General features: G+C 35.0%; 1 protein-coding gene across 1 annotated transcript in view; it reads left to right on the top strand.

Annotated features, from left to right (window-relative positions):
- Positions 1-15,321: 15,321 nt before the first annotated feature.
- The window catches only part of LOC146738997 (uncharacterized), a 38,987-nt gene continuing 28,879 nt past the window's right edge, over positions 15,322-25,429 (top strand). Inside the window, exons 1-2 of the mRNA XM_085504018.1 lie at positions 15,322-15,415; positions 22,914-23,201. Of these exons, the coding sequence (XP_085360144.1) occupies positions 15,367-15,415; positions 22,914-23,201 (337 nt within the window). The 5' untranslated portion in view covers positions 15,322-15,366. The remainder of the gene's footprint in view (positions 15,416-22,913; positions 23,202-25,429) is intronic.

Here is a 25,429-nt window from a genome sequence, read left to right as displayed (position 1 = left end):
TGCTATGTTTATTTATGTATTAATTAATTAATTTATTAATTAATTAATTAATTAATTTATTTATTTATTTATTTATTTATTATTTATTTATTTATTTATTTATTTATTTATTTAAATGAATGACCATTATAACAAAATTCCGGCATGTACATTATGTAACTATAATTGTCATTGTAAATACAATGCAGCATGTGATAAGAACACTGGTGTCTGCCCAAATGGAGATTGTGAGTTTCAGCAATTCTACTTGTGTAGCTATAAACAAGGTTTGTATTTCAACTCACTGGTTTCCATAGTGAATTATGTAACTATAATTGTCATTGTAAATACAATGCAGCATGTGATAAGAACACTGGTGTCTGTCCAACTAGATATTGTGTCACATGATTTTTATTGATTGTGCTTGTGTAGGTATATTTGACTAGTTGCTATTCTATCTATCTATATTAGGACATTAATGTATAGATGCAGGTTCGCGGGCACTTGACTGTGAATTTTCTTTTTTTTTGCTTTTTATTATCGAAACAGTCTTGGTTATACTGTTAAAATTTCACAGCATTGTGAATAGTGGAACATACTCAAAAGACGATTTTAAAATATAGAAACTGGTACAAACATTCTCTCCTTTGAATGCTTAGCAAGATTTAGCAATGGTGTACATAGATAATCAAAAAGACACATGGTGAAAAAAAAGTAATGACGGGATCTCCATATTATGCACTACGTTTAACTTTTTACAAAACGATAATAGGTTTAAATTTGGAACTGTTACAGCCATTTTAATTATGAATATAAATTGTCTTTTAAACAATTAGCCATTGTAGTTTGATTAATTTTTGTCTGTAATTTTTGTTGTTGTTGTAACCTTTAACCTCCTTTAGTAGGTTGTTATGACTTAATACATTGTTGTTGTTCGTTGGTGATTATTATTACGGAATCACTGCGTGTTATGCCGGGGCCATTCGATTTGGCGCATGGGGCCCCATGCTTGAATCTCACATAACAATATTGTATTGTCTCAAACACGCCAAACACGATATTTTTGCTAAAAGAAATAACGCATTTTCAGTAAATTAAATATCAAAAACGACCCTATCAATTTTGAACGTAATGTATGATACAGAGTTCAACCGGAGATTTCACGACGGGTTTGCCGGGGAGCCTGATTCGAAAATAAATTTAGATATTGGCGTTGCGTCTATCTTATTACATTGGTAACAAGAATGCCTGTATAGTTTTCTCTTCGATTTTAATAAACCTAAACACGTACGTGTATAACCCTGTACAAAAACCGCTCTTATGCGCGTTTTTGTGTTACAGCATGTACAGTACGTATCAAATTGCTTCAGTCTGGAGAAGGACAGTGGCGGTGGCACGGGGTGGACTGACCGGGGGGGGGGTCGCCCCTCGAAATAGATGTTGGGGCGTTGCCCCTCCAAAATCATGCTGAAATCTTTTGTGTCAGCAAGACATGTCCCTCAAAATGCAGGAAATAGCATTTCAGAGGGTCTAGATTTCAAAACTTTTAAGGGGAGCACGCCCCGGACCCCCTAGTAAAGTTGCACTCTCGGCGCAAGGTTGGTGAGCAGATCATTAAATATATTTTTTTAGATAAATAGATAAAACCCCTTTTCAACTTTTAGTAAAATAGTCTATCTATTTCTGCCAGACATTTTACCACGACGTCACAGGGCCAATAACTGTTGCTGATAAAGTGCTGCATGTTCTCTGCATGCATCCGAACAATCTCTTATGATGTCACATATGAGTAGAAGATAAAGCAAGAAATTTGTTTCATTCTGATTTGTAAAGTGACTCGACGGACTGTGATTCAAGTGTTCAACACTAAACACAACAAAGCAGAAATGAATGTCACGACGTAGAATCATAGAGTAACTTACTTGCATACGTCTAAATCGTTTGTTGTGTATGTGTTATTGTCTATATTTATCACTTCGAATTCATTATGCATATCCTTATATCATATAAACGGTTAATTACTACTGCGAAAAAACAATCCTGTAAATTTGTTTTCAAAATCAACTCATAATTTTTATTTTCATATTTAATTTAATTAATTTGATTTTGCTTGTAACTGATCGAAGCCGTGGTATCGAAGGCCGCACATAAGGACGAGACTGTGACACACACATTACAAGTGTAATGTGACGAGTGAGGGCGCTTTTCAATATAATATAATAGATATGTATTTCGCGTTCGCTCAACGCAATCGTTTCATGCTTGTATCGATATAGGTATAGCGTCATGCATTTCTTCAAAGAAATGTGTCCTTACAAAAGCGCAAGACCCTAATCGATCTCCAGTATGTTCGCTAAAAATAAAATGCATAATGAAAATACTGATAGTTGTATAGTTGAAAGGTCATAGTTTATAATAAACCGTTAGATAAATGTGTGAATCAGTGGAACAAGTTAGATAGTAGTTTACTTAACAAAGAGTATCGGTATTTCTACTGTCATAGACTAGTATTATTTTTATCTACACATATCTAAACAAGAGCTGTAGAGTTTAGATTTGTAAAACTATGACGTAAATACGTGTACGTTTATTTCCAAAATGTAATCGATCCAGAAAAATTGTTTTCTCTCGAATACTATTTGAATTTATTCAGTGTTTGATATCAGTTGATCACATTTGCGAAAACAAGTATGCAAATGAGATTATCCAGGGTCAACTATTTGTGATGTACATTTTTGTGACAAAGATAACGTCATATCAGTTACTCCTGTGTCAGTGTGTATACAAAATATGGGTGTAAGTTTGAAGGGCTTGGGAACACAAACTCACAAAACTAATTTGTGTTGTTGTGTGACAGAAATTTTAAAAAACTCTGATGGGTTCAAATGAAACTAAAAAACAAAACAAAAACAAGTTGTTGTTCTTTTTACATTTTTCTTTTTTCAGCCTCAAACCGAGATCCATGAACATTCAATGAACTCAACTTAGTACCTGGTTCTGTTAGATTTCCCAACACGGTAAGCGGTCATGGGTTATGTGATTCGCGTTATCAACTTAGATGCAAGTGACAACAATGTAATCAAGTGACAACAGTCACGTGTGTAGATTGTACGCCGGCTATAATTCAAATACTTATATAATAGTTACAGTTAACCTGAACGCTCAAATGTGTTGGTGTACCGTATATTCAGTCCCGCATTGACGTCTCATTTTCCGCATAGTTACAACTGAGACTGATTGGTTTTAAATAATGTTCATAAATCAGCGGGGCATCAGTAACTTAACCCCAATCTCAGACTAATAATATCGGATGTGTGAGCCATAATTTTAGCAGCCCCATTGGTACGACTGGAGTTAATTTCCGTGTCATTGCGCCCCCATCGTCGGTCATACTCAGAGGCACACGGGCGAGTCTGTCGGCGATGGCGCTATGTTACACACTTATCATTCGCAGTTTGTATGTTTACATGTAATCAACATTTGAACGGCTCTTCAAATTGCCGTAAACGCTGGGATGTACAATGATAGTGCTTACCATAACATAAAACCGTAGACAGTCTCTGCATAATCTAACCAAGTAACATCTATAGAATAATGTGATCCACTGCACTAAAGTGTTCAGATATAGTATAACGTATTATCACATCTCACTGTTGTTAGGCATGGTGTGATTGGTTGAGACTCGGTCACATGACATTGAATGAAAATGGGTATTACATGGTATATTGCCCGCCAAGTGGATATTACATGGATGACGTCACTGAAACTACTGCGCAACGATACTGCGCATAACAAATTGTCGTTCGCTGCACTGCATTCTATACCATCGGATGAAAGAGTTTATGTTTATGCTGTATTAGTACATTGGGATATAAATACAAGATAATAGTATATTTATGCCACAAACGCGTATATAGTTTAAAACCAGCTACGCATGTACTTGCGCCTATGCTGATCTAGGGAGTTTGTTCACCATGCATAAATTATCATAATTAGACAGATCAACATGTCCAATAATGCTAACATAATGACAAAATAATATATAAATGTGAACAAAATGGTGAAATAGTGTAAAAATGCTAACAAAACGAAAACATTATGATACAATGAGGATAACATAACATGAAGATGCTAACATAATGATGAATTAAAGATAAAATGAAAACATAATTATAAAAATGTGAACATAATGATGAAATAATGCAAAAATGCTAACAAAATTGAAAAAATGTGAACATAATGATAAAATAATATAAAAATGTGAACATAATGATGAAATTATGTAAAAATGCTAACAAAATTAAAAAAATAATGTGAATATAATGATGACATTATGTAAAAATGCTAACAAAATTAAAAAAATAATGTGAACATAATGATAAAATAATATAAAAATGTGAACATAATGATGACATAATGTAAAAATGCAAAAAAAATAAAAAAAATAATGTGAACATAATGATGACATTATGAAAAAATGCAAACAAAATTAAAAAAAAATGTGAACATAATGATAATATAATAAAAAATTGTGAACATAGTGATGGAATAATCATAAAAAGCTATCAAAATGAAAAAAAAAATTGAACATAATGGTAAAATGCTAAGAGAAATGTGTTTGGCACTTATCTCACCCCTTAACGGCATTTTTATCCGTAGAGTGATCAAATAACTTGCGTTTGAAAATTGTTTCAATTCATTTCAAAATGTTATTTTCGATAAATTGGGTGATTCACACTGCTGAAACACGGTTACTAAAAAGAGTATCTGTGGCTGAAAATATGCATTTCGTTGTTTTTTTCAGCAAAAAACTGTATGTGAGTAATGTGAAACTTGTTATAATAGATAAAATAAAATATAGCATACTTCAAATATAAGTGTTGTTATTTTGTGGGAGAGCGGGTATGAGTGATCTATGGTAGCTGTGATTGTCATGATGGATATCTGTTCGATGTGATAAAACAAATAACACATGCTTGTGATGGTAATATCACGATTTGTTGCCTGTCCAAGGGATTCTGGTCATGATCATAATATTGATGATGCCAGAGCCGTGATATTATTTTACTATATTGTTACTACTTGGTGTATATTCTGAAATGGATTTATAATACTAGTATGCATAGCCGCCTAATTTACACACACATCATATATAACACTAATGTACCCGTAGTATTACATTTCGGTTCGTCTGATTGAAATACTACTACTCTATTACGATTTTATTTAATTATTTTCAGGTCAACTGAGAATGTATGTATTTCCCTTATATTTATATATGTTAACTAGAAAGGACGCTTGCCGGGTGGTTGTAACTTCAAGTACGATTTTTAATCAACCGATTTCCCTAACAGCAAGCTAAATCTGGACCAACACCAATTTTGGGTATAGAGAATCGCATTTTTTCAAACCTTCTTCAAGGTACCTTGTTCTTCGGCGAATTGTTTTTGTCAGGCTTTTGGACGACACATGTTAAAAACGATATAACCGATCATATCCATATCTTGAAACTTGTTGGCGTCTTTCGATTTCACTTGCACCATGCGGTGATTGTTGCTCCCTGAATGGAACTGCATCAAGAAATACATATCACAATCCTCTTCAGCTTCGAATAATACATCTTCCCCGTTTTTGACTTCGATATCAGGCCGTAAGGTATCTTTGCTTTCGACGCCTCGTATCCGTGAGCCATCATCTGTCGTAGTCTGGTCTCGCGTCTGTTCGAGTGTACGCATTCAACACACAAGCTGCAATGCAATGCCACTTCTAGTTTGAGTACTGACTTTGCCAACTAGTTTTTTTTGCTGATACTTTTGGTTTACATCTAGCATTAGTGTATCTGTGTATTCAAATATAGCATACTGTTTCAGAAGCAGAGAGCAGTGTGTTTACGATGCAAGATTGTAAGAGCCATGTAATGATTATAATATTCTTTTTTGACCCACTTGAATTTCAGTGGTGTTTTGGGCACGATGTCTGGTCAATTTTGCTCAGAGACTACATTTACCTTCTATATTCTTTAATTTACCTTCTAAATACTTGACTGAAAATAAGCAACACACTTCTAGACGACCGGGCTAAAAGAGGAGTTTGACAACGCGTACCCATATACCCAAAGACTAGAATAAATACACCATGATAATAAATGGGCCAGGGCTTCATCACTTGAATGATAACCAGTCTTCGTGTATTAATAATAATATTCTTTCTTGACCTATTGTTCTACTGGCATATACAAGTCTGATTCGTGATGGATGCATTCTATGCAGCGCAAGTTAACGCTTCAAAAACATTAGTTGCGTTTTTTACTTTGAAAAATTCTTCTTTCTGTCATTTGTAACACTGATAATGCTTGCAACTGAAATTTAGGCATTGTCTTTACTGACGATACGATCCACCAGTGACGAATCCGTAGGTAGTACCTGCCAAATTAATGTTTATATTAGAGAACACAGCTCGGGCGGAGAAGAGGATTGTGGTATCTTTGACCAGAGATTGCACCAAATTGGTTGCACAACTGCAGTTCATAGACAAATTAGAACACTCGACTCGACATTTGATTAATTTAATATCACACCTTGCTTTCACAATGGCATATTAAATGTAACGTTAACGGAATGTCATACTATACGTAATATCATCACGGGCATTCCCTCTTGAAAACAATTGTGGCAATGGAAATCGCGAAACGCTGCAGACAGAGTTAAGAAAGTGTGGCTATTCGGGGTGTTATAACTGACTGTCTGCTAAAGTACCAGGACTGACTGTGTATAAATAAAAAAAAACAGAAAATCTGTTTATAAACAGATAGAAAAGGGTAACTAGGTTTTCAAGAAAATCTTGACACATTACAATCAATACTATGATGTTTCTAGTTGTAAATTACTGAACATGAACCAGTTATCGTTCTCCTAACAGTAAAATGTACAGATTTAGTGACATTGGGATCGTATTTGTTCTTGTACCATTATGTAGTCACAATATGGGTTTAATCTTAGGAAGTTTACTCTGCAAATAAGCTACGATATTGAATTGCATATTTGTATATTCCTTAAACAAAGTCTGTGTCAAACAAGATAGGATCTTAAACATCTATTACGACTTTCGACACGGATATGACGTCACCGACCAATACCTCATAGGTTTCGAGGTGTATCGAGTGATTACAACTATCGACCAAAACGCCAGACATGATGATGACGTCATCGTTGAATTCCGGAATTTTTTAACAAAATAAAACGAACATTTCAAGCGGCTAATTTCGAACAAAAAGTGAAATATGCCTGCCAAGAAAATTATTGTTGATTTATTCGTAATATCTATATGATAAATATATAGTTATATATATTTTCATCAAGCAATATTACATATTCCTTTCATGACTTCATTTTCGAAATGGCATTGCAACGTATCCTATCAGCTCGAACAAAATTAAGTAAAATGGGGGAGGTCTGAATTGGTAAACTGATAATTGAACTATTGTCGAAATTTTACTTTGAACGTGCTTAATTCAATATTGAAATTGGTCACCTGGAAAACTGTCGAGAAATCTTAGGTTTATTCAGCCTGAATGCTGATCTTAGGTTTTGAAGTTTAACTAAAATGATCTTGAATTTTCACCTCATCAACCGCAATTTTAAAACAGAACATGAAATTTTCATTCATCGAGGGATGAAGTTGGAGCAACAAATACATCATATAATGAGAACACACTATACATAATAGTGAACTAAATAGTCGCATGGAAGTTTCGTTTAGACAAGGTCGACGCGGCAATTACATACGTCCTCTACGGTTGACTAAAACGCGGGGAGGGGAGGCATGACTTGCATGGTTGTGTCAGGCAAAGTGTGGAACAAAAACTCAGAGTACAGTCGTGTTTGCCTCTAATGATCGTGACTGGAGTAGTGATCGTAAAACACTATGTAAACACAGAGTTTAATAGAAGTACTGATCTTTAATTTACTTATGCTATGTACGATTTGTCACTCAATCACCTGTAGATCGTAATCGCGACGATAAATATATATAAACTGTCTGGCCGTAGGACACGGAAACAAGTCAAATGACTACTAGTAGGTTTTATGCCGCGTTACAAGGACCATGAAAACAGTTGTACGTTTAGTTGAGCATGTTGTGTCAGATTTAGGGCAAATTGTTGTCCGATAAAATAAAGTGAAACAGTATGTACATTGTCGCTGTCATTCAGCACTACTGTGAATTTTATGGCCAAAAAGAATATAATTTAAAAGCGCTGTGTTACGTCATGGAACCAATATCTAACTGCTTTACAAAGCGATTATTGAGTTTCATAAGTTATTTTAAATACATTAATGTTATTTGTGTAATATTTTCTGACATGTGTTGTCATTGTGGTATACGGGAATTACCATGGAAATGTCATTCTATGTGTTTTTTCACAGTTCTCCTATGAAAAAATACTTTGAACAATTAAGTTCGTACAATCCGTCATAAACTTATCGAGCAACAACTGTTGTTATTGCTATTGTGTGCTAAAGTATGCGTACACTGTAAAAAAACGCACGAATATCGTACTTCCTTAAACAATGGACGAGAATACTCTATCATCTAACATTCGGAAAACTAACCTGTTGTTTTCCAGCGATTTTCTCAAATATTTTTTTAACGGTTTTAGTATCTGTAATAACATTTAAAAGAAACAATTTCATTTATATGGTCACCCAAATATCGAACGTGAAAGACAATTTGATTAGTACAGTTATATTTCAATACCTTGCTGTTGCTCAGGAAGGTTTCCACAAAAATGAGTTTAACGTATCAAGTATTTATAATTAATACCCTCACTTGAACGCGCACATGAATGTGATGTGTGTTTCATTATAAATGGTTTTTGATTCCGCATTGGATAACCAATATTGTTTCATCAGACTAAACTCCGGCCTTGCGATTGACATATATCGCTTGAATTACCAAGCAATATTGACTATTATTCCATATATCATGAGGGATTCAGGGCTGTACCATCATTTGCCACTGAAGCACCAAAAACCATAACATTGGAATTTTCAATTAGTGGATTGACACTTGAGGATCACACACTAGTGTATGTAAAGAGCTCAACCATGGTTTTACCATCCCACTTGTCGTTGTATAACCAGTGGTGTTTTTCTTCAGTATTGTTATAGATGGTCTACCAAAGTTAAGTTTAGCAGAGTCAGGATTCATTGTACCCCTCTTCCGCAGCCATGCCACATTGGACCACGAAGAAATGTCACTGTCTTTTCTCCACCAAGATATTTCACTGTATTAAAACATTCTACCACACCTCTATCATACTGGTGGTTAGGGTCTACAAGAGCATGTTACATCATTGAGATGCTTGTACAGTATCCTGTCCTTTGACATTTTACCAGATTGGATAAGTTCATTAAGTCTTGTACAAACATCATCTGCTTTCTGTGTTATAAATGGGAAAAATATAGTTTTTGGGTCAAGGTCACTGTCTGAATCATGCTATGAAGGATTGCTGCTAGTTAGGTAGGAGTAGGACAAAGTTGAAAGATCACTACAGTTAGTGTAATCATCAGATAAATTCAAATCATCTTGCTCCAAATCACGGTCATTTTGTACAAACTGAACCTTGTGACATCTAAAAATAATATCACATAAACTTAAGTTTCGTGAATTGAAACACTAATTGTATCACTGTTTACAGTCACAGAATTACATCACATTTCCAATGTAAACAACGTTACACAAGATAAGCTTACATGCTCATGTATATGTCCATGTCCGTGTCACGATCGCTATCCTGGTCGCGGTCACGGTCACTATCACATTCCATATTTTCACTGTGTATGAGCTTCTCTTTCCAGTTGTGCATAAAAACTCTTCATTTGACTCATACCATGCCTTTGCTTCCCTTTTTCCTCTTGTTGTCGTAGCTTCCCACATGATTTTACATAATGTTCTAAAATGAATTTTATTACGTTTTAAATTCAGCATATCATCTCTCTTCACAATTATCACAATCTAATAGCTATTAGGTTCTAATACAATGCCAAAAACAACACATCATTTCACCCAGTGAAACTGAATAGGAAATGTTCACCTTGTTAGCTGAATATTAATGATACTCACTATCCTTGATGTAAAAAACTCTTGCTTGTGGTGTTCTCTCTGCACATAATTTAATTTCTTACACCGCCCACATTTTACTGTGAACTCGTTAACAACTTTACTATCAGATAAGGGCTCCAAAATTAAAGTAACTTAATAAGTAAAAAATGTTTTCCATTACTGGAAAGGACAGAGGTCACTATCATGGCCTACAAATGTCATTTCTCGGGGATTACAGTATTTTCTTTTAGTAATACAATCGAAATTAAATTATATTACCCAGTATTATCAATATAAATGTAAACAAAATGTAAATAAAAGAAACAGAGTACAGAATAAAAGTAACAACCCTTCTCTCATTGTTTTCAAATTTTGCTTCTGTCTCATAGTGCGTTCAACATCTTCACCTTTCTTCAATTTTTTACCTGTTCTTCATCCTCAATTTTATTTAGAGAACTTTTCCTTTCAGCATGTTTCTTTGGTCCTATCTCCTTTTCAACTGCACCTGTTTACTGTACAATTTTGATTATTGGTGACTCCTTCACAAAAACTGTCTTCTTCTGTAAAGCATTCACTACAAGAATAAAATAGGCAACACACCAATATTACTTTAAAACAATCACACCTAGAAGTAAAAAAACAAACACATATAACATATGGCAAGATACATCCATTGTGTTAATACAAAAATTCTAACAAATTTGCAAGTTAAACCAATACTAACTATCAGTTCTATATTCTTACCTTGCAATAATGATCCTTCAATGGAACTTAAATGGTCTCTCATTCTCCCACCGGGGTTGTGTATTGATATAATATGCTTTGGTTCCATCAGTTGTATTTTTCACTAATCTGATCTTCACGTCAATAGATGAGGCAATTCCACGTTTACCTGCTTCCTCTTGAAGACCAGCATATGAGATAATATTAGTATGCTCCGTAAACATAGGTACCCTAATTCGTTCTTTTCCAACAACAAATCTGGAACTTGTTCCAATAGCTGATGGGTCCAAATAAAAAAATTCACATTCTATGCACATCATCATTTTGTCTTGATGTAGGTTTACCTGTAGTGAAAATATACCACAAAATGACTATCACGACTTGTTTAACATAACACCATGAAACAAAACGAACCAATTATGCGCATGCGCAATATGGACATTCTATGCGACTTGTGTTACAAATTGAATACAAAAATGTCTTATTAATATAATGCGTCTCCTTTGTCAGAGTCAATTAATACACAAAAATATGTAATAGAATTTAGAAAGGAAGGCTGAAAACAGGGATTTTGAGATCATTTTAGATCATCGTATACCCCCTCCCCCAGCAAACAACTGAATTCACATGATATATTCGATTCGATTCCTGCACATAGAAAATATAAATAAAAAACATATTCACCGGAAACAAATGAACAGTTAGATAAGTAGATCTTAGTACCAAGGGGACTGGTGAAGTTTGCACTTTTTAAGTAGAAGTCTGAGAACAACTTACCTCTTCTGTCTCCCCGCGTTGTTGATCAATGTACGTGCTCCGCCATTGTTAATTTGTCAACATCATATCGTTGATGGCGGACTTTATCGATGGCCGTTGTGCCGATTCAATGACTCGCAATTAACCCGAACACTCAGATGACGTCATTGGAAAAGTCCAATTCACGAATCACGCACATTTATTTTAACAAATCACGGCTCACGGAGAATACTTTTGTCACGAATCACCTAATTTGTTTTTTCCAAATCACAATTCACAGAAAATTAAAAGTGTACGATCACAGATCACCCTCAAATAACGCAGCGTAGTGAAAGGCCACGACGTACCAGTCACGATGTGCCGTTCACTCGGACGATCACTACAATGCCATTCCACACCACACATCAGTCACTCGTCCCCTCGCTATGTAAATAAATTAAATACAATAATATTGAAAACTAGTTTTTTTATTAGTTTGTCATATGACACAAGATTGTGGAAACTATGAGATTGTGGAAACTATTTCTAGGAAGACATTTTAAATTATTCAAACTGTTCCGTTCACTGTGAATTTTTTTCCAAATTTTCCGCTTTTTAGTGGCAGCAAATCCACTGGTATTGACAACGCTACAAAATAATAACAATAATGAACTCGTTGACAACCCATAATGTACTCAACCACACTTTGTGCTCCATATATGTCGCACAATAATGAAATAGCGAACGACGCATTAATTCATCCATGTAAACTTATTTTATTCGAAAGCAAAACAAATCAAAACAAAAATGATTGTAATCAGTCGTTATATTTTTATTTCACATGCTCCCGTGCATTTAATTTAGCAGTGAAAATAGCAAAATTAAAAACCAGTGAATAATTAATGCAAAAACACACAAATAGTATGTTATTTCTAATAAAAATGTGCAATAGGATTGTTTTTTGTATAATTTTGGATTTATGACATCATGATATAAAATTTCCATGTAGTATTGAAATTTGCATAGACCACCTTATCTCCATAGACCAAACGCACTACCATTTTGTAAAATAGTGTTATTATATCATAATTTATTGCACTTAGTTAAAACAAATAATAATATTGACCTAAACTTGACCTGTGCACGGCAAACTAACGACGATATATGTAACATATGTCGTTTATGTCAATTTTGATGTTTTAATCATTTAGACACGATCTCGTCTAAACTTGATGCTACATCTGTAAAAACAAAATAGTTTTCGTCATATAGGTTTGAAACTATGACGTAATAATTACATTACATCCTCGTTATATTACATATCAAAAATGTATACATTACCTTGTGTCCCATGACAAACATTGTGTAAAGTATAAGCCGAGATATAGAGCTAATTTAGATAAAATAAAGAATGTCACGATCTCACCTGAATTTTAACGCTTGCCCACAATACTATGCCAAGTCATGAATAACACAGATTATTCTTATAACCAAATGTTACCAATTCAATACTAATAAGAGTAATCATAAGTAAATATTATATTGTTACTACTCATAATAAGAATATGGATACTGATTATATTATGAATCAACGCAGTACTGATAATGATGAATACGATTATAATGAGATGTTCAAATTAAGCCAAGTTTGTAAGAATAGTCATTACTGCCACACACTACTACTGTCGTTGTTAAATGACTAGACGCAGATGTATATTTATATATATATAATTCAAGTGTCCCAGTTTATGGGATATTAAGTCTAATCCATGTTCTGGTACTATGACGAGCAAGGTTACTGTCATGTTCAGCAATACGTGATCTGTTGAGGCACAATGGCTTTTGAATGATATTGCCTTGCCCTGCCACTAAGTATCAAACATCTGAAATTACATTTGAGGATCATGTCTATAGTTATATCAACATATAAGTAAAACTAGGTGGTATATTCAATTAATTTGTCAGTACTCGCAAGCCAATATCATTGTCAACCACTATAACAAATGACTCTGTAGGATCCAACATGTAAAAACTATTACATCACCACCTTCGTTATAGACTAACACACTTAAAATAGCAAACCTTGTTATTCACACTGCGACCTCAATAAGTCAATTTACTGTGCTTGCTACTCAGTGATTGCTGTTTGCAACATCCGCAAGTTCCATGGTAATCAACTCTCACAAACATCATACCATGTAAAAAGATTAGTGTTTTAATTATTACCATTCCTGACCAGTACACAATTCCAAGCCGCGCCACCTTGATGAAGGTGAACTCCGCTAACGTTAGCACAACCACCAGTACCGCCAAATATACGTTCCGATCTTGTACCATCAACATGTTGCATTGACACTCATTTAATAACTGAGTCACCAGATGATTCGCCTGCTACTTATACAAATCAAAGTCTCTGATTACAATTCCATCAATAGAGATATTGCCTGTTCTATGACACGAACGTAGACAGTCAGGCGGTAATTGCTAACTTCCAGGACACTTGAAAGACTATCTGATTGCTGTTACAGCTTTTTCTCAAGTACTCTAGTAATGTTTATTTAGCACTCCAACTGAAGTGTATGATTGTATTCTATTTTTGGATGCTACCGGTCTGTTTCCATTTTTGCGATAATTAGCCTGTAGCACCTGGAAGGTGGTTAGTGGTGATCTGTATATGTGTTGTCTGATTTACTGGCATTGGCGACAAAGCATAACGGTGGGTCGTTTAACATTGTCTGTTTACTAAAATATGTTATTACTCGCATCCAAGCGACTACCAGTCAAACACATTTAAAGCGATCCGTTCACGAAATCTGATTCGGGTCATTTGTGTACAGGAGGCAACATTTGTTCAGTACTTTATAGGTGCAGACAAATAACTCAAAGATATAATATTGTTTCAATATATTTATATTTCGACATAATAAACCTGTCCTATTACGTAGGTAATATATTTACTACAAACTAATTTTACTGAATCGATCCTTTATCAGTGTTTTTATTTATCCTTACATAACGATGGGAGATATTGCATTGATAATTTCAATTGACAATATGCAACACCAGATGGCGCTAATAATATTATCCAAGTTTAAATACCCCACGTAGAGGGCGCTATTTGGACGTGAATTCATTGAAAATTTAAACAAACACAAAACAGTATACACATTGTGTTAAAGAATGCTCCCCAACATTGATTATATGGGTAAGCCAAATCTAAGGTCAGTATGACCTATTCAGTTAGGTTATTCAACTCAGTAAACACAGACGACTCAGTGGTGATTTGAAAGCAGATCTGAATGTTAAATTATTTGATAATAACACAATTACTGAATGCCGATATAATTGATGGATTACAATAGAATATTACCAACGTCGTTCACGCCTTTTTCTTAATTGAGGTAGACTATAAAATGCTAATAATCTCATTGTATTGAGACCTCACTCATCACTCTTCAAGTAGCAGTACCAGGTAATTCATAGCACGCACTCAAGCGTGCCTATTTGTGTGACCCACTTGTATACATTGCTTGACTGGATGTCGCCATTCTTAAGTTAAAGTAAAAACAGAGCTTTAAGGTACATTAAATGTTCACCTCTAATGGAGTCTAAAGTAGAATTCAGTTGAAATTCAGTATTAAATGACGTAAACTCCTGTTCCCCTGTATGACTGTTACTACATATTTAGTTACGCTCCAATGTGCTGTACCGTGTACGCACTGGTTACTAGATCTATATTTAGGTGAACTACCCAGTATACATTGCGGTAATATTCTGCTGACATATGAATTCTCGTCGAGACAAACCTAATTCAAAAGTGCAGTCGAAATGAAGCTGTTACCTTTACTTGCCCTTGTTATTCAGATTTCACAAACAGGTAGGTTACCGAATACATGCCATATACTGAATAATGACAGATATTGAAGGAAATCGAGTAATGACGTCCTGTTTTCAGTTTACAAAATTCACTTCCGTATTCGAAAAGTTTTACGCGAGCAAAATTACTGACGTTAACCACAAGTAGACTGACTTAGCTGTGATCGTAGTACCGAAGCCATCATTCAAACTGTCATATAAAATACGAAATTGAACAACGATTACTTAATTCAACACGCAGTGTTTTTCTTTACTGTACGTACTGTGAATAACAATATGCCAGTCAACATCGGAACACAGGTCGCTTCGAAATCAGTTCTGTTATTCAAGTTTGAGTTATTCGATTTAAATCCAGATATATAAATCTGAATTCGAGCTGTATTAAGTTGAATTTAGGCGGAAACATGATAATGTTTTGAGTTTGTTATTATTTTTTAGAATAGCACATATACTCTAGTTGCATTAATATGTTGTTCGGTGATATGGATGGCTAATCACAATGAACATATTTAAGTTTAAAGGCCAGATAATTAAGTTGCAACTTCTATTGATAACATTTTTCTTTACTGTTAATCTTGTTAAATGCGTGGATGCCTCGAGTCTACTCACTTGGCAGGCTACACTATAGAGATACCGGGCGAATCGACCAAAAAAGAAAAAAAAACACACAAGAGATTCCTCAATTTCCAATCTATAGATTAGATAGATCTATAAACCATACCAACTATATGCTTATATGGCATAATATACGTTCTGAACATGCGGGATGTTGAAAATTGATAGAGTTATTACTATAAACAATGTAGTGATTAAGTGTGTTAAATAGTCTAACTACAACCCTAAAATTACGTCTAATGGCGGTCTAAAACATTGCGAACAATTATAGATGTTCAGTTTAACGAATTATACATTAAGTTGGAAATATAAGTTGTATAAAAATGATTGTACAGTGATGGCTTTTTATTCGGGTAGCTGAATCACCGTAAAGCGTTTACCGGTTGTTGAATTGTAGGCGGACATATTTAAACATAGCTAGATTCGAGATACGGTATATTTGTCTACGTATATTCCAGTGGATTTAGCCCTGAAACAGGCCAAACCGGGAAGTAAATAGTACATTATCAAGTTTGGTATCAAAAGGTGTGGATTTTTTTGTAGATTTACCCAAACAAAAAACACCCAAGAACTGATAACATGGACAAATTTTTTACACGGGTAGAAGTAAGAGGTAGTGTTTTTCATACATTTTAGATTGTTCTTACATTTATATTTTGTAATTAATATTACTTACAGCCTACACATTATTTCATATATATATTGCTAGTGTTTTTATACACTTTGTATTTAGATAAACTGAAGAAACTATCAGCTAGTTATAAAACAGAAATTTGCTGATGTCAGTATTTTTTTACAATTATTTTAATCCTGTCAAGTAGTCAACCAATTTTTTGTTTTACCAGATACCTATCGGTATGACAAAATATATTTCCTTTTATTCTAAGCACAGGCTTCTAGGAAACTAAGCACTGTTTAAACTTTTAATGACTCGTTTGTAATTTCCACCCTGATATTCCCAAAATATTGCTGAATCTTGTTACACAAGGAAGATTGTTATGGTAAACCTTATATAAACACTTTGCTATGATTACTTCTCTTTTTCCTTTCTGTATTGATTGCTTTGTTTAGAGTAATCATATTTTAATATAGTTAAAACAAGTCATTTGCAAGTCCTTGCATGAATGTCAATCATAATAAATTGCTCAATTTTGTAAAGTCAATGTGACTTTTGATTATCATCTAATGATTTCCTTATATGGCAACCAGGAGAATCTTAAGTAGCACAAAAACGTGTCGCGATTTTTTTGCTTGAACACTTTCATACTTTCTGGATGCAAACACTGACAACTTTTACCAAGATTTGAAGGCTTTTGTGCATACTAAACGCGTCTTGTTTAAGCTTGTGATAAATTTAGATTCGCGCGTTCCTGAATTACAACATTGCAACGACAAAACTCATTATCCACGAAGATGAGTGGGTGCAACAGGTACAAGCCAGACTTCTCAACATAAGCAATTTTACATGATTTCCACTATCATGGAAGGAATGAAGACCCTAAATTCGAAAAAAAAAATCGGCTCATTAAAACGGTTGCACAACTTATTAAAAATGATATAAAATCATCCAGCACAACTAGTCATTTATACCCAAACACTATAACCATCCACCCTGAAAGTTTTACTTTCTTATATGTTTGTTGGAAAAGACACTGATGTTAAGGTGGCAACCGTAGGGTAGGCCAACATGCAGTCAGTTCGCCCAAGAGTTACAGTGACTACACTACAGGACTTGCTGTTCAAATGCATCGCCAGTTTGGCTCACGATTTCTCATTGATTCTCTCCATAGTCATGGGTTTTGTTCATTATATGCAAAGGTACAGAAGTTTGAACGTAGTGCCACCTTGCACCAAGGAACTGACATTCCTGGTTTCAGAACCGGATATTTTATACAACATGTAGCTGATAATGTTGACCATAATTTCCGGACCATTGACGGGCTGAACACATGGTATAGGCATAATAACGACCATAACACCAGTGATATTGTGGAACAACACCATACTTAATGTTTAAGTCACATCCGAGGATATAGTTTCTGTTGCAAAAGTCAATATTAAATATTATAAGAAGTTATCAAATGGCATGGCCAAATTAAAGTATGCCCAGTTACCCAGTTTGATAGTAGGTGATGATACATTGAATGTGGATCTTCTGTGGAAAATCTCTTGGTTGTTACATCTATCTAGACCATCTTGGAGTGGCTTTATGCAAATAGTACATCAAGGTCCTCATTCTGGGGTCTCATCTATAGTGTTCATGCCAATCGATATGAAATCAACTGATGAACTATGTATCTTCTCAACTATGTGCTTTATCAGTGCACAAGCCAAGAAGTATGATGTAACACCAACGCCCCCTTCAAGCAGCCTTTGTGGTGGAAATCACTGGAAAACCAACAGAATGAGCCCACAAGTAGCAGTGAGAATAATATTATTCTCAGACTGGGTGGTCTGCATGTGCAAATGAGTTTTCTGGGTTGCACTTGAAAATTGATGGGTGAATCTGGACTTAAGGTACTATTGGAGACAATTTGTGCCGAGAATGCTGTTGGACATATGTTGAGTGGCAAAGCGATTGCCAGGGCTATTAGGGATCCAATTCTAGTGGAAGCAACATTATATGCATTGCTTTTGTCAATGATGTATAACCTTCCATTACCAAGAAAAAAAACCAAGAAGATACCAGTGCTAGTGAATTAACAGATATACCCGAACATGGCGATTCAAGTAATGCAAATCAGTCACAAACAGAAGATACAACAAATGAGTTGAACGAAGCAGGGGCCATCCTAGAGAGGCTGCTTGCACACGAGACAGAGATAGAATTTTTTTTCGGCGGAAGTACTGACTCTAATACAGGAAAAATCAACCAATTCAACACTCGCTTCCCTTAGAACATCAAGTTATGGTTACAGTACATATATATGATTGAAATACTTCAGCAGTTCATTAAAGCTGAAAGAGCTGGTAACTGGTCTCTCCATCTAAAGGCTTTTTCAGACATGCTTTCATACTTTGCTGCACCTGGCCATAATCTGTATGCAAAGTCAGTGTACATATATCTTCAGATTATGTCAAAACTACCAGTAAGTAATGCTGATGAATTTCGATCACTCCTGAATGGGTACCATGTGGTTAGGCGGACAGACAGGTACTGGGCAGAAATACCGACTGATCTTGCATTTGCTAGTGTTGATGAGAAGTGTCAAAACAAGTGGTGGACTGACAAGGGGTAGAGGTATGACGGAAATACAACATACCGTTTGGCTACTATCAGCACCTGTATGTGCAGAAGTCAACCGTGCAATGCAAGAATTCACTGGTGTTTCTTACATCACAAGTGATGGTCGAAGCTGGGCACTGGTGTTACAACATACTTCTTGGCTTGTTCACTGATGAAGCACACGAACAACTATTCTCTATGTAGTATAGCTACTGGAGTTGTAGCTGATGACACAGTACATGTCGATAATGCGAGGTCTATTGGTGCTAAAATAATAAAGTCTATGATCGGAAAAGCGCGACTGATTTTTCATCTACTGAAAAAGAACAGGCTAAAACACTAAGTGTGAAAACATCATTAAAGCTTGATGCAGATGAAGTACAAGTTGATCCCCAGTTGCTATGTCAACGACTTGTTTTTATTGCAAGGGGAATTGTGTCAACAGACGAGTTGTCCAGTCTTTTCACCTATGAGCTGTGTACTCAGCAACCAGCATTGTTTGCCTCTGATGGTCTTATGCAGGAAGCAAACAAGCCAGCTTTAACTGAAGCAATCTGGAAATGTGTTGGTTCCATTACTAGTGACATGTCCATTGAGGTTAAGTATGTTATTGATGGAACTTCACATTTACTGATAATTCCATGGCCACGAGGACTAACATCTGCAAACTTTACCTTGATTACCTTGACCGCAAATATGGTAAAGAATCAACAGTTGTTTTTGATGGATATCCAGATAGACCATCAACAAAAGACATAACTCAACTTAGGCGTTTAATAGGGAAAATGTCTACTAGTATTAACTTTGATTCTGACATGATCATGAATATGAAGAAACAACAGTTCCTTGTAAATGCAGCAAATAAACGGCGGTTCATTAATATCCTGGGAAAAGAACTGGAAGTGAAGGGAATCAAGGTTCGCCATGCTGAAGAAGATGCAGATTTCCTTATAGTGATGACAGTTGTAGACACTGCTGTCAATACACCAATGGTAGTTGTAAGTGAGGACACAGATGATGCTTCAAAAGACGACATTGTGGAGTCAAGAGAAACAGCTTTGGTCCTTTTATATGGTGGCAAGTCCGATGAAACATTGGATTCACTCAGAATGGAAAATAAATATTGCAGAATGTTGCTACAAGCGTTACATTTAAAGTTGTAGGTTACAATAGTAAACATGTATACCACCAGGTTCTGATGTGGAAAGGGCAATCCGGAAGAATGGAGCTGGAATGTGATGAAGGGAAATTTGCTTGCTATCCAAATTACTAAAAGTTATCAGATGTAAATGTAAAGCAGACTGTCGAAAAAACGTTGCACATATAAAAAACATGGACTAAAATGCTCCCCATGTGTGATAAATTTAGAGGTGTAAGCTGCAGAAATTCACCCAATCTGGACAAGTCCACATCAAACCTTGATATGAGCCCCCTTCATTATGTGATCATTACCACATTCCACATACCTGTAACTGTGAAATGTCCTTCATATATACAAGTATTACCATTGTATCACCAATCTTTACAGGATACAATCACATATACGTTTTTATGCAGATGTATAATATGTGGGAGCTTTGAGTTATGGAGACCGACTGCAGCAAAGTATCATGTTGATTAGGCGAATGATGGATCTAAATATGCTCGAAATATTCCTGAAAGTTTACTTTTAAATAATGAAAATGATATATGAGCAATAATCGCAGAGTTTTCTATATTGTGTGAAATTTATACTGATAAAATGCCAATGAAACAGGACTAATACCAGACCCTGCGCTGTACATGCATATAGAGGCGCTATTTTCCTCCCCATTATTATCCCATATACATTTGTTTATATACGTCTTACTGCATCAATAAAATAACTTAATATTTCCATTATATGGGCAATATCAATACATGAAAAAAAAACTTTCCTTTTGTCCGATTTTGGTAGACTTTTGATTTGTTGTTATATAGACGTCTATTGTTGCTAAATCTGCAAAGAAACTTTCTGTTGCAATTTTGTCTGGGTCGACCTAAAAATTAGATTGACTGGACTACTAGCTTTCAAAAGACATCGGCTTTACAATGTCGACGGACTTCTGACGTCAGCAATGACGCCATCATGTATATGACGTCATCATGCATGCTGCATTGATCTGTTACAGATGCAGATTTATATTTCAATCATTGTTTTCAAAATAGTGTTGCTATATATTAATACATTTCAATGGTAATTAGAGGTTATTGCATGGTTGGATAGTTGCTAGTAGGTAAAATAAGTGCTAAAAAACAATAAATCTTCAACATGCTCTAAAAAAAAATTCCCAAAAATTGCCCAATCTTGATGTTTTTTTGGTAATTCTCAATGACCTTAGCCAACGTTTGAAACAAAATTCGCTAATGTATTATTTTATTCCGGGACAAATAGTATATTTATATAAAAGTGTTTATATGTTTATATGTTTTGTTGGTTCGGACAAAGTGTTTAATGACACGTTTTGTTCATATATGTTAATATATGTGCTTAAATATCGCCGAACTAAGACGAAATTGCCTTTCTCAATACAGATTGGTCATAGGTTATTGCCAAGAGTAAAAATTAGATAACTGTGTATGATAGCGAGTACGAACTATTGAACTTAGCAACAACAAACACAAACTCAAGTTTTACATACATTTCATCACAATAGGAAAACTAATTGTCAGAACCGAAATATGATGGCTTTTGCAATATACAGTGTTGAATGCCTTGATCTGCATTTGTCAGGTCTAACAGAACTAATATAAGATGTGTTCACATTGACAGAATTTAGAAATCGGGTGGATGTTTTATGCAAACGGTAAATTACTATGGTATGTTTCCCGAAAAACGTGACATTTGTCAACAGACAAATTTAATCTTCCCCAAGATACGCTGCGATTGGAGTAAATATTTGGATGACAGTTCAATAAACAGTGTAACGCAACTCCGTGAAATTGACCTCTATGTAAAAACAAATGTGCGTTACAATCATACCTGTTTCAACACTTCATATAAGTAAAACGGAACTGATAATCACAATCGTTACATGAAGGCAGTATAACAAAATATATAGGTTACAACACAAATCAAGCGAGTTTGTATATCCGTACCTCAAAAACCTTCTTCTCCTGTTTTCAATGTGTTGTCGGTGAGTTCGTTGAATCATTGGCATGCGATTCTTCGAGGTAATAATTTACGGAGTCTTCAAGTATTCCAAAGTAGGCTAGAAATGACTCTACTGGTTTAACTATTAAGTCTAAACGTCCAGTCCCGTCATTCTGATTTATTGCAATCAGGTGCACAATAAACTACAATAAATAAAGATTTCTCGTGTAATCGCTTTTTCAAATGAATAAAAATCCATGTCTCGCTACAGATTAACTTTATTCAGTGATTTTTCTGTTCTAAATTAATAGCACTTGTCATACTAACATACGTGCACACATAGTGTATGTTTCAAAATGTGGACCCTACTGATTGTACCAATTATATTACACGTGGGTACGTCATTTACTGAATATTGTTATACACAGAGCCAAGTTAACCAAGAGTGACCTTATATAACATTTTGATATATTTGTCATTGACGCTTTATCACATTAATACATTCTATATTTAATACTTTTTTTGATTGCACTGTAATTATTTCAGCAGTTGCATACAAGGATATCACATTCTTCAATAAAGAAGCATTACCAAGTAAGACTGACAGTACTTTTATTGGTGGATTCTCAGCTGGGAGTGATGAGACAACATCATTTACATTTGGTAGAGTAATAAATACAGGCACAGGGAATGCTCTGCCAAGTGATGTGCTTTATGAGAACAAGAATGGTAATCAAAGGAGGATAACCATCCAAGCAGGCTCTGATCTACCTGGTGTATACTACTGTGATCATTCAGGTTTCACGATACAAACCGTTCTAGTGGCATCACAAGGTAAGCAAATTTCTTTCTTTATATTCAGGATAATACATCAGGACTTGAACTTCAGAGTTGAGAAAGCACCCATCTGAAAGTTCAAGCTCTGCTACACACATATATTTTGTGTAGAGTTAATGTGGAATACAATTTTATACAATGTATTTGTAAACATAAACAGAGCAATTGTTAGATTCTGTCACAGTAATGATATGTGTAGCACACATGCACGAGACCATGACTTGATTTCCAACATGTATGCATGTATGCATGTCTGTGGGAGTGCATATGTGACTGTATAAACATTGTTGGTGCAAGTTAACAAGACATGTCAATACACACAGTACGAGTAGAAACAAAAGGTAAGGAGATTAAGTCATAACAGCAGACATGGCTATACAATACCGCTCAACTTACCTATAGGTAGAGTTAGACAAGGTGTATATTACTGTGATAATTAAGATGTGTCGATATATACAGTACAGGTAGCATCACAATGTGAGTAGATCAGACCATAACAGCAGATATGGTTATGAAACACGGTTCAACTTACCGACAGGTACATGTAGACCAGGTGTATATTATTGTAATACTTCAGACGTGTCTATAAAAACAGTACAAGTAGCATCACAAGGTAAGTAGATCAAACCATAACAGCAGATATGGCTATACAATACAGCTCAATTTACCTACAGAAACAGGTAGACCAGGTGTTTATTACTGTAATATTTCAGATGTGTCAATATAAACAGTACAAGCAACATCACAAGGTGAGTACATCAAGCAATAACAGCAGATATGTATATACAATGCAGTTCAACTTACCTACAGGTACAGATAAACCACGTATATATTACTGTAATACTTCACATATGTCAATACAATCTGTACAAGTTGCATCACAGGGTGAGCAGATCACACCATAACAGCAGACATGGCTATACAATGTAGCTCAACTCAGCCACAGGTACATGTAGACCAGGTGTACATTAATGTAATACTTCAGATGTGTCAATATATACAGTACAAGTAGCATCACAAGGTGAGTAGATCAAACCACAACAGCAGATATGGCTATACAATAAAGCTCAACTTACCTACAGGTACAGTTAGACCAGGTGTATATTATTGTAATACTTCAGATTTGTCAATACAAACAGTACAAGTAACATCACAAGGTGAGTACATCAAACCATATAACAGAAGATATGGGTATACAATTCAGCTCAACATACATACAGGTACAGAAAGACTGGTGTATATTACTGTAATACATCAGATGTGTCAATAAAAGCATTACAAGTAGCATCACAATGTGAGTGGATCAAACCATAACGGCAGATATGGATACACAATACAGCTCAATATACCTACATGTACATGTAGACGAGGTATATATTACTGTAATACTTCAGATGTGTCAATACAAAAAGTACAAGTACCAACACAAGGAGAGTAAATCAAACCATAACAGCAGATATGGCTATACAACACAGCTCAACATACATACAGGTACATGTAGACGAGGTATATATTACTGTAATACTTCAGATGTGTCAATACAAAAAATACAAGTACCAACACAAGGAGAGTAGATCAAACCATAACAGCAGATATGGCTATACAACACAGCTCAACATACATACAGGTACAGGTAGACCAGGTGTATATTACTGGAATACTTCAGATGTGTCAATACAAAATATACAAGTACCAACGCAAAGAGAGTAGATCAAACCATAACAGCAGATATGGCTATACAATACAGCTCAACATACATACATGTACAGGTAGACCAGGTGTACATTACAGTAATACTTCAGATGTGTCAATAAATGCAGTACAAGTAGCATCACAAGGAGAGTAGATCACAACATAACAGCAGATATGGATATACAATGCAGCAGCTCAACTTACCTACAGGTACAGATAGACCAGGTGTATATTACTGTAATACTTCAGATTTGTCAATACAAACAGTACAAGTTGCATTACAAGGAGTGTAGATCAAACCATATAACAGAAGATATGGCTATATAGTACAGCTCAACATACAGGTACAGGTAGACCAGGTGTACATTACTGTAATACTTCAGATGTGTCAATAAAAACAGTACAAGTTGCATCACAAGGACACTAGATCAAACCATATAACATAAGATATGGCTATATAGTACAGCTCAACATACATACAGGTACAGGTAGACCAGGTGTATATTATTATAATACTCGAGATGTGTCAATAC

The sequence above is a fragment of the Saccoglossus kowalevskii genome, chromosome 9 (genome assembly GCF_978046115.1).
Source record: "Saccoglossus kowalevskii chromosome 9, keSacKowa6.1, whole genome shotgun sequence".
NCBI classification, from domain to species: Eukaryota; Metazoa; Hemichordata; class Enteropneusta; family Harrimaniidae; genus Saccoglossus; species Saccoglossus kowalevskii.
The sequence above is the reverse complement of the archived record's forward strand: the minus strand, read 5'-3'. Positions and strand labels throughout refer to the sequence as shown.